Source organism: Thamnophis sirtalis, unplaced genomic scaffold (assembly GCF_051295495.1).
Source record: "Thamnophis sirtalis isolate CommonGarterSnake01/CBP01778 unplaced genomic scaffold, rThaSir2_p1.2 scaffold_3, whole genome shotgun sequence".
In the NCBI taxonomy this organism is placed as follows: Eukaryota; Metazoa; Chordata; class Lepidosauria; order Squamata; family Natricidae; genus Thamnophis; species Thamnophis sirtalis.
In genome coordinates, this window is record NW_028261383.1 from 109934045 (window position 1) to 109947100 (window position 13056).

The 13056-nt window shown below is 38.6% G+C and overlaps 1 protein-coding gene across 1 annotated transcript; it reads left to right on the top strand.

Moving 5' to 3' along the window:
- Positions 1–4272: 4272 nt before the first annotated feature.
- On the top strand, positions 4273–10030 carry NUDCD2 (NudC domain containing 2). Its single transcript, XM_014061297.2, has 4 exons — positions 4273–4550; positions 6648–6696; positions 8321–8472; positions 9204–10030. Exons 1-4 carry the CDS (start codon positions 4362–4364, stop codon positions 9285–9287), a joined length of 474 nt encoding a protein of 157 aa, XP_013916772.2. The 5' UTR covers positions 4273–4361; the 3' UTR covers positions 9288–10030.
- Positions 10031–13056: the final 3026 nt, after the last annotated feature.

Genomic DNA, 13056 nt, shown 5'->3' on the forward strand with positions numbered 1-13056 from the left:
ATACAGAAAGCTTGAAATAGAAAATCAGGCACATTATCTATTTGACTTACAAATGTTCCAAATCAATGGTAGCAATGATGTCATTTCAAAAAATAACATCATCATTTTCCCCAATTCTACACTCCATGAAAGCTTACATGCCAAATGTAAGTATGTTTACAGTTTTATAATGACATTAATATGACTCTCAAAGAGAAATATTAACTTGTTAAATGCATAATTCCAGTAAATATAGGATTTCATTTGATTAAGCTATTTAGAGGCGTCCAGCTAAAAAGAGCAAAGGGGCTGCTTTGTTTTAACAAAGTCATGTTAAATATGAACTGGCAGAATAAAAATAGCAATGGCACTTAGACTTATATACCACTTCATAGTGCTTTTACACCCCTTTCTAAACAGTTTACAAAGTCAAAATATTGCCCCCAACAATTGGGTCCTCATTTTACTGACCTCGGAAGCTAAGTCAACCTTGAACCATGGAGATTTGAACTGTTGAACTGCAGCTAACAGACAGCTGAATTAGCCTGCAGGACTCTAACCACTGCACCACTTCTGCTCTTTTTGTTGGAATTAGGCAGGACAACACATACACATTTTTGCAAGATTTGGTTTAGTAAACTAAGATCAATTGAATACAGTTACAGTAAAATGATTTTTTTTTCTGTATGCAGGTGGTCCTCAACTTACAACCACAATTGAGCTCAAAATTTCTGATGTTAAGTGAGAGATTTGTTATGTGAGTTTTGCCTCATTTTATGATCTTTATTGCCACAGTTGCTAAGTGAATCACTACAGGTATTAAATTATTAACATGGTTGTTAACTGACTTCCCCATTGAATTTGCTTGTCAGAAGAATGGAAAAGGTGATCACATGAGCTGGAATTGTCATAAATATGGGTCAGCTGCCAAGAGGCTGAACTTTGATCATGCGACCATAGCGATGCTGCAAAAGCCATAAATGTGAAAAATGGTCATACGTCATTTTTTTCCAGTGTCGTTGTAACTCAAATGGTCACTAAATGAACTATTGTTAAGTTAAGGACTACCTTATTTAAAAGTAGAATTGTCAAACATAAACAACTATTTAAACATTTGATTAAAATCCAATTTGTATAGGACACATCGTTAATACAATTTAGCATCACTTCAGCAATTTTAAATTAAAAAAATAAATGCCCAGTATGTTGTTTTTTTAAAAAAAATACTCACAGTACTGCTACATAGTGCATTCTGAATTTTGTTGTTTTCATATTATCTCTGTCAAGTTGCTAATTAACTGTGGATTAACCTGTTTATTTCTTGACCTTAAGTAACAACAACCTTGAGTAAGATTGCCAATTGATCAAGTTAGACACTGCATTGAGCCTGAGTTTGCTACTCACTGTTTAATTCTTAGCACCTAGAATTTTATAGGAAATAAATCCTGCTATGTTTGCTAAGGGTCATTACAGAGGAGATAAATCAGGGAAGATACTCCAGTGAATAAGGTGTTATTCAACATTCAGCTGCTACACATGATCAAACTGCAAAGTAAATTAGAAACAGACGATCTCCAGACACAAACAAGCAACTGTACATATAAGTAAAAAGCTGATGAAGAAACTTTGCAAAAGCCACTGCCATTCATAACCCAATTACTTACCCATCTTGAATCGTTCAGACTTTTCAAAGGACACAGGTCCTTTTGATGGGTCTGAATTTTTGATATCGTAAGAGCCAGGTGGTGGGGCACAAGCTAGAGATGTGGGTAGGAGACAGATATTAATCAAAGTCAGAGCACCAGTTACAATACATTTAATTTCTTTTTTTAAAAATAATCTATTAGAATGATTATATTTAACTTAAATTTGTGTATATTTTGTGGGTTTTTTTTTCCTTGTTTTCATGAGGTACCTTTGAATATTTATGAACTCTTAATAAAATGCCCCCATCACAGGGAGAGAAGATAAATTGTATCTGTTCCAAAAAAATATAACTTCAGACCTTGATACAATTAGCACTTATTTTAAAGAATATACCATCCTTTTGCATGATCTACCATGGCATACTTGAAAAGAATACTATTTGAAATTTTTGTCACAGAATTTCAAAGAAATTCTTGATTTGGGGGCACCTCTAAAGAAGTCTTTCTCAATCTTAGCAAGTTTAAGATGAGTGAATTTCAATTCTCAACGTTCTGGGCTGGATGGGGAATTTTGGGTAATGAAATCCACTCATCATAAATGGTGCATTCCAGGCTTCTGGAATGTGTTTGTACAACTGCCAAGGATTGCATTGGATTTGTGATATTAAAGCAACAGGAAACTCCCTATTATCTAGCTCTGACCTTGGCTTGGCTTGAACTAATCAGGGTTATGTCTGGTTACAACCTGAGTAGGAAACTTCAAAGAAAATCAAAGCCCAGATTTTTTTTAAAAAATCCAGAATGCAATAACCAACCACTTATAAAGAGTTGCCATGAAATTATTAGGAGTTAAATTCAGCTCAAAAGAGACTACCTTTTACCTTGCATGACTTCTAAAGCTGGATGCACTAAAGTCTCCTATTTAAATGTTGTTGTTTTTTTAATTCTGACCTACCAGCAAATAAATGATCTGTTTGATCTCTACCTTTTTTGTGAGGTTTGCAATAGTTCACGGTGAAAATATAACGCTAAATGGAAGTTTTTAAAAATTTTATGTGATTTATCATGGGATAAGCAGGCACCTCCTTTTTCAATCTTTTCACCTACTTACATTGATCATAGCACTATCCTAGTGCATTATGCCAAGCAATTCCAAGATTGTTTTTCTCCAACAATGCTTTACTCTGCAAGCCAATGGTAATTTTGGCTGGCGATAATGGGAATTATAATCCACTTCATTAGGAAAGTTCTGGATTGGGTAAGGCTGTTTTATTACACGATAGAGGAAGGAAATGCTGATATAATGATACCCTAAATATCTCAAGAACGGAACTTCTTACAATTTACCATTATTTTGGAGATAAAAGGTTGCACAGAAGTGCAGCAAAGTAAGGCGGAAGGAGAGGTATAAAACGTTATGGGGCATATTTTCCATCATGCTCGAAAAAGATATTTTCAAAGATCTTTTCCTTCGGAAGGGCAACCAGAGCCTCTTGAAAAACAAAACAAACCCAGCGTGACCCAGCACCAATTCACTTACTTAATGCCTCATTGAAGCGCTTGATCGGAGCCTTCGGAAAAGACATAGCCAGCCCGCAACTTCCTACAGCCAGAACGCACAGAACAAATTCAAAAACTGAACAAAATCCCGCCCGCTTTAAGAACGCCCGAATCAGCCAATTGGAGAATTCGACCGACCAGTTGGTCAACAAATCAGGGCTCCACGGTGGAGCATGCGCTGTAGGTGGGCGGAAGATAATTAGGTAATAGATTTAATAGGTAATAGAATATAATAATAAAGATTGCGAAGCTAGGCATGGATGAGGCGATATGATTTTAGACTCCCAAACTGAGTGCAATGAAATGTGAACATAAATGATTGACAGTTTGAGATTGTAAAGTAAAATGAATATTTAACCTACTTTAGACTTTTCTTAAGGATAAATTCACAGCCTGACCCGTTTTCAAAAAAACGACAACAACATTGTATGTTGTCAAATGGAAATACATTTTATACTGTGCACATAGAATGCAGTTTCAACACGTCAACTAGATTGTGGATATATTTAGCAAGCTTCCCCAGCCTGGCATCTTTTTAATTCCAGATCAATCCTTTTTGGACTCTCATAATCTGTTGGCCAATCAATGATTTTGGGAATTGAACTCCAAAAGCATCTCTCGATCAAGAGCAACGGACGTGATTATAGTACGGAAGCCTTGTTTCTTAACCCTTTCTTCACGCAAAATATTGACATTCTGAGTGAACAGCAAAATTATCTGTGATTTTTAAAGCGGATCGTGTAACTACGCATGTTTCTTTTTACTAGCAGTGGGCAAACAAATTGACCAAATGTAGCGGATAGCAATAGGGCTTTCTCAGTGTCGTTTCCCCCTATTGTCTCTCAGTAGTTCTTGACAGGTTGTCGTATTGCTTGACTTAAAGGTTTTTCATTAATACGAGAGAAAACAGCTAGAAACTTGAACCAGCTGTTTTCACACAAAAGGGCAGATTGTGCTGTGATTACCGGTAGTTGTGAAATGTTATAACCGCGCACTCTACGGTTCTGGATCTATGGGCGATGTTGTAGGAAGCTGGCGGAAGTCTGGCACGCTTGGCTTCGCTCCCGGTGGTTTCTACCGGAATAGTTCCGAAGGCAAGGCGCAGCGGATCGGACGAGCGGCAGCCGGGCAAAGGCGCATGCGTCTTTTTCCCCCCAGACTTGAGCGGCCAAGTAGATGTCTGCGCCGTTCGAAGAGCGGAGCGGGCTCGTGCCCTGCGCCACTCCCTGGGGACGCTGGTACCAAACCATGGAAGAGGTCTTCGTCGAGGTGAACGTGCCGCAAGGGACCCGCGCGCGGGACGTGGAATGCAGCCTGAAGAGCCGGCACTTGGCTTTGACCGTAGCGGGGAAGGAGGTGCTCAAGGTATCTCTGCAAAACAGAAGAGAGAGCATGTCCTTCCATGCTACTTCGGTTTAGCCCTCATGATGTGAGATGGGAGGGCGTGGCGCAGATTCATTGCTGCGTGGTCTCGCATTGAGTTTTGCTTAATGTTTCTACTATGCTAAGCGTTTTTGACGGAGCGAGGGATGTGTGTGTGTGTGTGTCTTCGAGTCAATCTTGACTCCTGGTGACTGCCCGGATAATGTCCTGCAGTTTTGTTGCCACGATGTCAGAAGTGATTTGCCAACAAATCGCTTTTATAGTCCTTTTATCATTTCCCCTAGAAACCAGGAGTCTGGGAGTTCTAGTGCTGCCTTAAGCATGAAGCCAGACTTTGAACCTCACCCTCAGCCTTAGAAAGCAGGCAATGACAAGCCATTTCTGAAAACCTTGCCAAGAAAATTGCAGGGACCATATCAAGGGAACCTTGTCACCGGTCACATTGATTAGTAAAAGAAAAAAAAATAAGTAAACAGGTTATATGTAGAATTCTGGTTTAATTACCCCACTCATCTTGAGCACTGCATGTAAAAGCTTAGTCTCCTATCTATCTCCCATCTTAGACAATTCAGATTTCTAGTCTACCATTGATGAGCAAAACCAACAGTAAAGCCAGGAATACAGTTAGAAGAATAAATAATATTTATGTTGTATAATCTTTTTAGATGCCAGTCTGCCTTGACAAGCTGAATAAAATGTAACATTTGTGCTAACAGTTAGTCCTCGGTTTATGACCGCAGTTGGGATTGGCATCTCAGGCATTGAGTAAGGCAGTTGTTAAGACATCATATGAATGCTTTGCTCAGTTGACCACAATCCCACTGAGTGCCGAAAAGGGAGCGTGCACACTCATCTGGCCCACAACCTGGAAGAGGAGCTGGCCAGGGCACATGTGCATGCCCAAAATGAACTTCTGGTTTCCAGTGTGCACATGCACACTGGCCAGCTAGTCTTCCAGTTACTGGTGTGCATGCGCTTGCGATGATCAGCTGGCTGGCACACATGCTCATGCAGGAAAATGGAAGACTAGCTCTTCCAGTTTCTGGCACTGCTGCATGCACAAAGGCCAGCTGATCATCGTGTGCGCATGCACACCAGAAACCTGGAAGAGGAATGGCTGACGCCACACGTACCAGGTGACATGGCTCCATGTTCCACTTCGGGCACGCATGCCATAGGTTCGCCATCACGGATATATAGTATGAGGTAGTGAACAGGTCTGCTTTGGGATTGGGGGAAGCCTTGCATAGACTACAAACAAGTCTCTTTCTGCTTATGAGATGAAATTCCTCCCTGCCAAAATTCAGAAAGATTCTCATCACTCAAGTAAGGGGACACTGTGCACTGTTGGTTCTCAACTCAGGAGCTGAAAATCTTGCCTGCTGCAATTCAAGCAGGCACAAAGTTGAAATTCCTCAGAAGGAAGTCCTTTCATCCAGCCCAGAAATAAGTGAGAGTCCTCTTGACAGGCGTCTGCATATTGTATGTAACCTTCCCTGCTGGCTTCCCCAATGAATTTCTGGGAAAACCAGTAGAGACAATTGCAAATGGTGATCCTACAATTGTGGGGCACTTGGAAACTGATCGTAAATGTAAACACATTTCCAAGCACCCAGACTACAGTCATGTATGCTGATTCATTCCCTATCTTTGGAATTATGGCTTCGGAATGAAAAACATGTCTGTCACCTTAGGTGTCACTAAACAGTTGACAACTTAATCATTTCTCCTTTCCAAAAGGGATCTAATTTGGAATTAAATCTTTCCATTTTATCAGGATAGAGTTCAAATGAAAGAAAAACAAATGGTCATAATTAAGCTTTAAATTTTTATACATTAGAATCTTCAAGCCCTCAATTAATATAGCCAAATCTATTAAAAATGTGTCCTTCTTTTATGCTATAATTGTACTGTTAAGCAACCTTTTTGATGATCTACTAAATCTAATATTTATTCAGCAAAGTTTACAAAATTGTATGCAAAACTAGTATTTTTGTTACCAATTTGACATTCAAATATTAGAAATCTATAATACTTGCTTTGAAACTGGGCTCCTATATTTTTATTTTTGTTTTCCAGGGTAATCTATTTGACTCTACAATAGCTGATGAAGCGACCTGGACACTAGGTAAGATCTGTGCTTCAGAAAACTTTACACAACAATTTAGTTTCATTGTAAACTTTCCTTTTTCTAGCTTGGATTTTTTGTTATCTTTTTTTTTAAAAAAAAACACCACATGGTATATGTATGCTATTGTTTTGTAAGGACATGGGAGATGTGATTTTGCAACCATTTTTCCCTTTTGGCAAAATCACAAATTTGTTTCTCACTTATTTTGCCCATGTCAAGTGAAGGAATTCGCTAGCGAAAGCAATTATGCTGGGAAGAGTTAGTGATAAAGCAAAGCAAGCCGCCAAAGAACATGGTGATTAGATACCATCAAAGCTGATACCAACCAGAACATAGAAAATAGAGATCTGGTCCATGGAATCTGCAAGAGTCAGACACGACTGAATGGATAACATCATTGTTTTCCTTTTCTCAACTTTTTAAAATAAAACGAAAGCTTCTTAAGAGAAACCTACAGAGACCTGCATAAATTATCATTCCCATATTCTGATTTGTTAATAGAAGTGGAGGTAAAAATGAGAGTTCACCGAGAAATGCGCGCTCGACAAAACCGCAGAGAGAAAACCGCAAGGTCGAAATTGCGCCGATGCACGCAAAAGCACGCCGACAAAAGAGCGCCTTCAACAAACAACTAATAACAACCTAATAACCCTAAACCTAACCCTGAACCTAACCCTAACCCTAACCCTTAACTTAAATCGCGCTTTTGTGGGCGCAGTTTTGTCGGCACGTTGTTGTGGGAGCGTTTATGACATCGCAGTGTTATCGCTGTGGTTTCGTTGCCGCGCTTTTGTCGTGCGCGCATTTGTTGGGTCACGAAAAATGAGTCTGCTGGTTTCCATTTAGATAAATACTTCAGCTATCTTGAGTTAAGATATATTCAAATGTTTTCTAATTTGATTGAACCATTGAAGAAAAAGATGTACGGGAATGTGACAAGACAACACTGATCTCTTTAAAGTCTTGAAAGATTTACTGTAATGTCAGAACATGGATAGATGGGAGAAATAGGGAAGGTTCATACCCATGATGTTCATAAATTATACAAAGATCAACAGAACGCTGTGATTAATATTTTATTAATCCAGTATATGAAAAAAAAAACCTGTTTTTATGGACCTCCTAACTTAGAAAGTTTGAAGGTTACTCAAAAGCTACATTGCATTCAGAACACGGGAGAATGGCAAAGTTCTTCCCCATGTTGCGATGACCATCTTGGAAATTCCTGAAACATCTTGCTGATTTCTAACAACCTGAAATTTATCATAATTAGTACAAGTATCTGTCCGTTTTTTTAGCTGTAAAGGAAAATAGGACTATACTCCAGCACTTGTATTAAATTAATCTCAGTTGGAATATCATTCATTAGACCATGTCCCTTCACTCTGGAAAACAAATTTGTGTTGTATTTCCTTACAGTTCAAAATATGAGATTTATTATGATAATATGCCATCAAATCAGTGCTGAATTTTAGGGATCACATAAATTTTCTCCATGATAATTTGTCCTCAACTGTCTTCTAACAGTGTACTCTTGATCTTATAATTGAGTGTATCCACCTAATCATCCTCTTCTTTCAAATAATGGTGAATAAATCCAGTGTTTTTTTTGTTTGAAAAGAGGATCAGAAATTGATACGAATCACCTTGACAAAAACCAACCGTGATGCTGGAAACTGTTGGAGTTCCCTGTTGAAGAATGAGTATGCTGCTGATCCCTGGCTTCAAGACCAAATGCAAAGGAAGCTTACATTAGAAAGGTTCCAGAGGGAGGCAAGTCAATAGATATTACCCATATTGTAAAACAATGGTGGCCCAGTGGTTAGAATGCAGTATTGCAAACTCTGCCCACAGCCAGGAGTTCAATCCTGAGTTCAAGCTTGACTCATCCTTCCATTCTTCAAGATCAGTGAAATGAAGACCCAGATTGTTGGGGGCCATATGCTGGCACTTGTAAACCCCTCGGAAAGTGCTGTACAGTACTATGGAGCAGTATATAAGTCTAAGTGCTATTGCTAAGTGCTGTTTCATAGACAAGGCATTATAAACAAATAAAAAACACGATATTTACATACCATCTATATCAGAAAATAATATAATATATATCATATAGTATTATCCGAAGTTCTATATTAATTTACCAGGATCAAGATTCATGGAGTGTACTTTAAATACATTGTGACATTTAATTTGGCTTCCAGATGTGTTATTAATGTTGCTAGATCACAGCTGGTTGTCTTTACATTTAGCTTTATTTAAAGAAAAATGAGAGGAAAATGGAAAAAATAGAAGGAGCATTTTCATAGGTGCAGGATATATTATGAAATAAAAATAAATTATATACAGGGAATTTAAAAATATTTGTGTTTTTCAGGTACTAATACAATAAATCAAAAATGTTAAAAAGAGTACATAACAGAATTCTGTGTAGTCTTAGTTTGAAATATATTCCAGTAGAAATATTCAGCAAGAATATAAATAAAATGCTATGTTTTCTCTTACAGAACCCTGGATTTGACTTCAGTGGAGCAGAAATTTCTGGAAATTATACCAAAGGAGGACCAGACTTTTCCAGTCTTGAAAGATAGCATGTCCTATATTTCCTCCAGTTTCTACAAAATGACAAAGCATTAAGCTTCAGAATAGCTTACTGTTTTTTTCTGGTCAGCTTTAAACCACAAAATAATGACTGTTATCAGAATTGCACAAACAGTAATTAAAAAAAAAAACATTTCATGCATACTCAGAGCAATATTTATTTTTTGGAAAGTCTGTGATCTGGCTTATTTTTTGCCAAAGCAGTTAAGTAAAAAAAAAATCACTACCTAAATGCTCTGGCTTTCTCTACTGGCAAATAACTAAAATAACTGAAATATGGAAATTTATTTTCAAATACATTGTTGCATGGCATAAGAACACATTTTGAAGGCTAGTGATTAAAAACTTATTAGCCATCCTGAAAATTTGTACTAAGCCAACTTCAACACTATTTCACATAGAAGAATCATTAAAACTAGTAATGTTAAAATCTGGTATAATTAATACCTTCTATAATTTTGTGCCAAACTGTATTGTCAGTCAAACCATAACATGCAATATGCATTCTTGGGTAAAGCCATTTAGCATTCATAAATTTATCCCTGACATTCTTTAGAAGAATAGGCATTCCAGTGTGTATATTCTTTTAATGAAACTCAGAGAACCATTTTAGCTACTTTAAAGAACTATTTATGCCAAGGAAGATTTTTGACTTATTTTGACTTTGTGTTATATTTCAAACTGGCTGGAACACTTGATAAAATAATTAAAGCACATGTACTTTTTCATGCGACATAGTTCTGCTTAATCTGACACATATTTTTCTGCAGCCCAAGGTGTGATTTATAGTCAAGCATGTAACACTCTTGATAAAAAAGATCTGGGTTGTATTCTGTGATGGTCTTTTCCTGGACTACCCAAAAAGCCCCCTTTTGCATCCCAGCATGTTAGTGTTTATGGAACCAGTGGCAGGATAAAACAATGAGCTGAATTCTCATTGAGTGACAAGAAATCCATTTGGACAGCATGGCATATATCTTTTGTTTATATATGTAAGAAGAAAGTACATACATCGTATGTAATTAAAAATTCTAATAGTTGCAATACACTTTGCTTTATGCATGTACAGTGGGGCAAAAAAGTATTTAGTCAGCCACCAATTGTGCAAGTTTTCCCACTTAAAAAGATGAGAGAGTCCTATAATTGACATCATAAGTAGACCTCAACTATGAGAGATAAAAAGAGAAAACATTCAGACAATCATATTGTCTGATTTTGAAAGAATTTTTTTGCAAATTATGGTGGAAAATAAGTATTTGGTCAATATCAAAAGTTCATCTCAATACTTCGTTATATATACTTTGTTGGCAATGACAGAGGTCAAATGTTTTCTGTAAGTCTTCACAAGTTTGGCACACACTGTTGCTGGTATGTTGGCCTATTCCTCCATGCAGATCTCCTCTAGAGCAGTGATGTTTTGGGGCTATCACTAGGCAACACGGACTTTCAACTCTCTCCAAAGGTTTTCTGTGGGGTTGAGATCTGGAGACTGGCTAGGCCACTCCAGGACCTTGAAATGCTTCTTACGAAGTCACTTCTTCATTGCCCAGGCGGTGTGTTTGGGATCATTGTCATGCTGAAAGACCCAGCTAAGTTTCATCTTTAATGCCCTTGCTGATGGAAGGAGGTTTGCACTCAAAATCTCACGATACATGGCCCCATTCATTCTTTCCTGTACACGGATCAGTCGTCCTGGTCCTTTTGCAAAGAAACAGCCCCAAAGCATGATGTTGCCACCCCCGTGCTTCACAGTAGGTATGGTGTTCTTTGGATGCAACTCAGCATTCTCTCTCCTCCAAACACGAGTTGTATCTCTACCAAACAGTTCTACTTTGGTTTCATCCGACCAATCCTCTTCTGGATCATCCAAATGCTCTCTAGCAAACTTCAGACGGGTCTGGACATGTACTGGCTTAAGCAGGGGGACACGTCTGGCACTGCAGGAGCTGAGTCCCTAGTGGTGTAGTGTATTACTGATGTAGCCTTTGTTATGTTGGTCCCAGCTCTCTGCAGGTCATTCACTAGGTCCCCCCCATGTGGTTCTGGGATTTTTGCTCACCTTGTGATCATTTTGACCCCTTGGAGTGAGATCTTGCGTGGAGCACCGGATTGAGGGAGATCAGTGGTTTTGTATGTCTTCTATTTTCTAATTATTGCTCCCACAGTTAATTTCTCCACACCAAGCTGCTTGCCTATTGCAGATTCAGTCTTCCCAGCCTGGTGCAGGTCTACAATTTTGTTTCTGGTGTCCTTCGACAGCTCTTTGGTCTTCACCATAGTGGAGTTTGGAGTGTGGCTGAGGTTTATACGGCTAACAAGTTGAAACAGGTGCCATTAATACAGGTAATGAGTGGAGGACAGAGGAGCCTCTTAAAGAAGAAGTTACAGGTCTGTGAGAGCCAGAAATCTTGCTTGTTTGTAGGTGACCAAATACTTAATTTCCACCATAATTTGCAAATAAATTCTTTCCAAATCAGACAATGTGATTGTCTGCATTTCTTTTCTCATTTTGTCTCTCATAGTTGATGTCTACCTATGTCAATTATAGGCCTCTCTCATCTTTTAAAGTGGGAGAACTTGCACAATTGGTGGCTGACTAAATACTTTTTTGCCCCACTGTATATACTCATCCAATTAACAGAATGAGAGTTAATTGTAGTCTGATTCACTCCCTAACCATGTGTACCCTATCTATAATTTTTGTATCTTTATGCTTAGACATGTTTAGTTATCTATAGTAAAGTGAAGTAGTAATTTTCATGTTTAAAAAAGATTTAAACTACCTCACAGTTAGTTCTATAGTATGTTTTAATTGTACATTGCCAGGGAATGCTAAGTGTTTTGTCTGCCAAGAATTCAAGGCTGCTATTTCAGCTATTAAAGATGCCACAAGGAGAACTTGTATTGTTTATACAAATTGAGGAAATGGAATCAATAAAATTGATTTTGTATGCCTAAGGCCAGTCGTGGGTTTTGGATCCCGTTCCAACCGGTACGGTTGGAATGGGGCCGGCATCGCCCACATGGGCGCGCGTGCACGGGGTGCACTCTTGCGTCATACCTGCCTGCGACGCCTCCGCAAGGCTCTGTGATGCTCCAGCTGCTCGGCAGAGCGGCGCACAGATACCATACGCACCATACGCGTGCGCGGAAGCGCCAAAGGCTTAAAAGACAGGTAAGCTTGGGCGGGTGGGCCCTCCGGAGCACCGTATCAGAACAGTATCTAACACCATTGGTGCAGTGGTTAGAATGCAGTATTGCAGGCTAACTCTGCCCACAGTCAGAAATTTAATCCTAACTAGCTCAAGGTTGACTCAGCTTTCCATCCTTCCAAGGTCAGTGTTTGGAGCAATATGCTGACATTGTAAAATGCTCAGAAAGTAGTATGGAGTGGTATATAAGTGAGTGCCATTGCTATCCATAATCTAGGACCAGAGTATCTAACTGAATTCACACAACACCCATTTCCATATCCAGGTTAGTCTATCTATTTTAGAGAGAAGGTAAATTTCCAGAAGCCCATCTGTGGTGTAATCAATTCTATCAGGCTGCAGAAATTACTTTTTCTGAAAGTTTTTCTTTGCAAACGCATCAAAGGTGGACCACAATGATTGCTTGCAAAGTGTGTTCCAGGTATGTGTCTGACCCAGCATAACCAGGTCTTGTAAACACAGGCATACATATCTCAACATATAGCCTTGTTTAGAGAACAATAAATATTAACACATTTTAGAAAATATTTTCCTTTAAGCAAGTTAC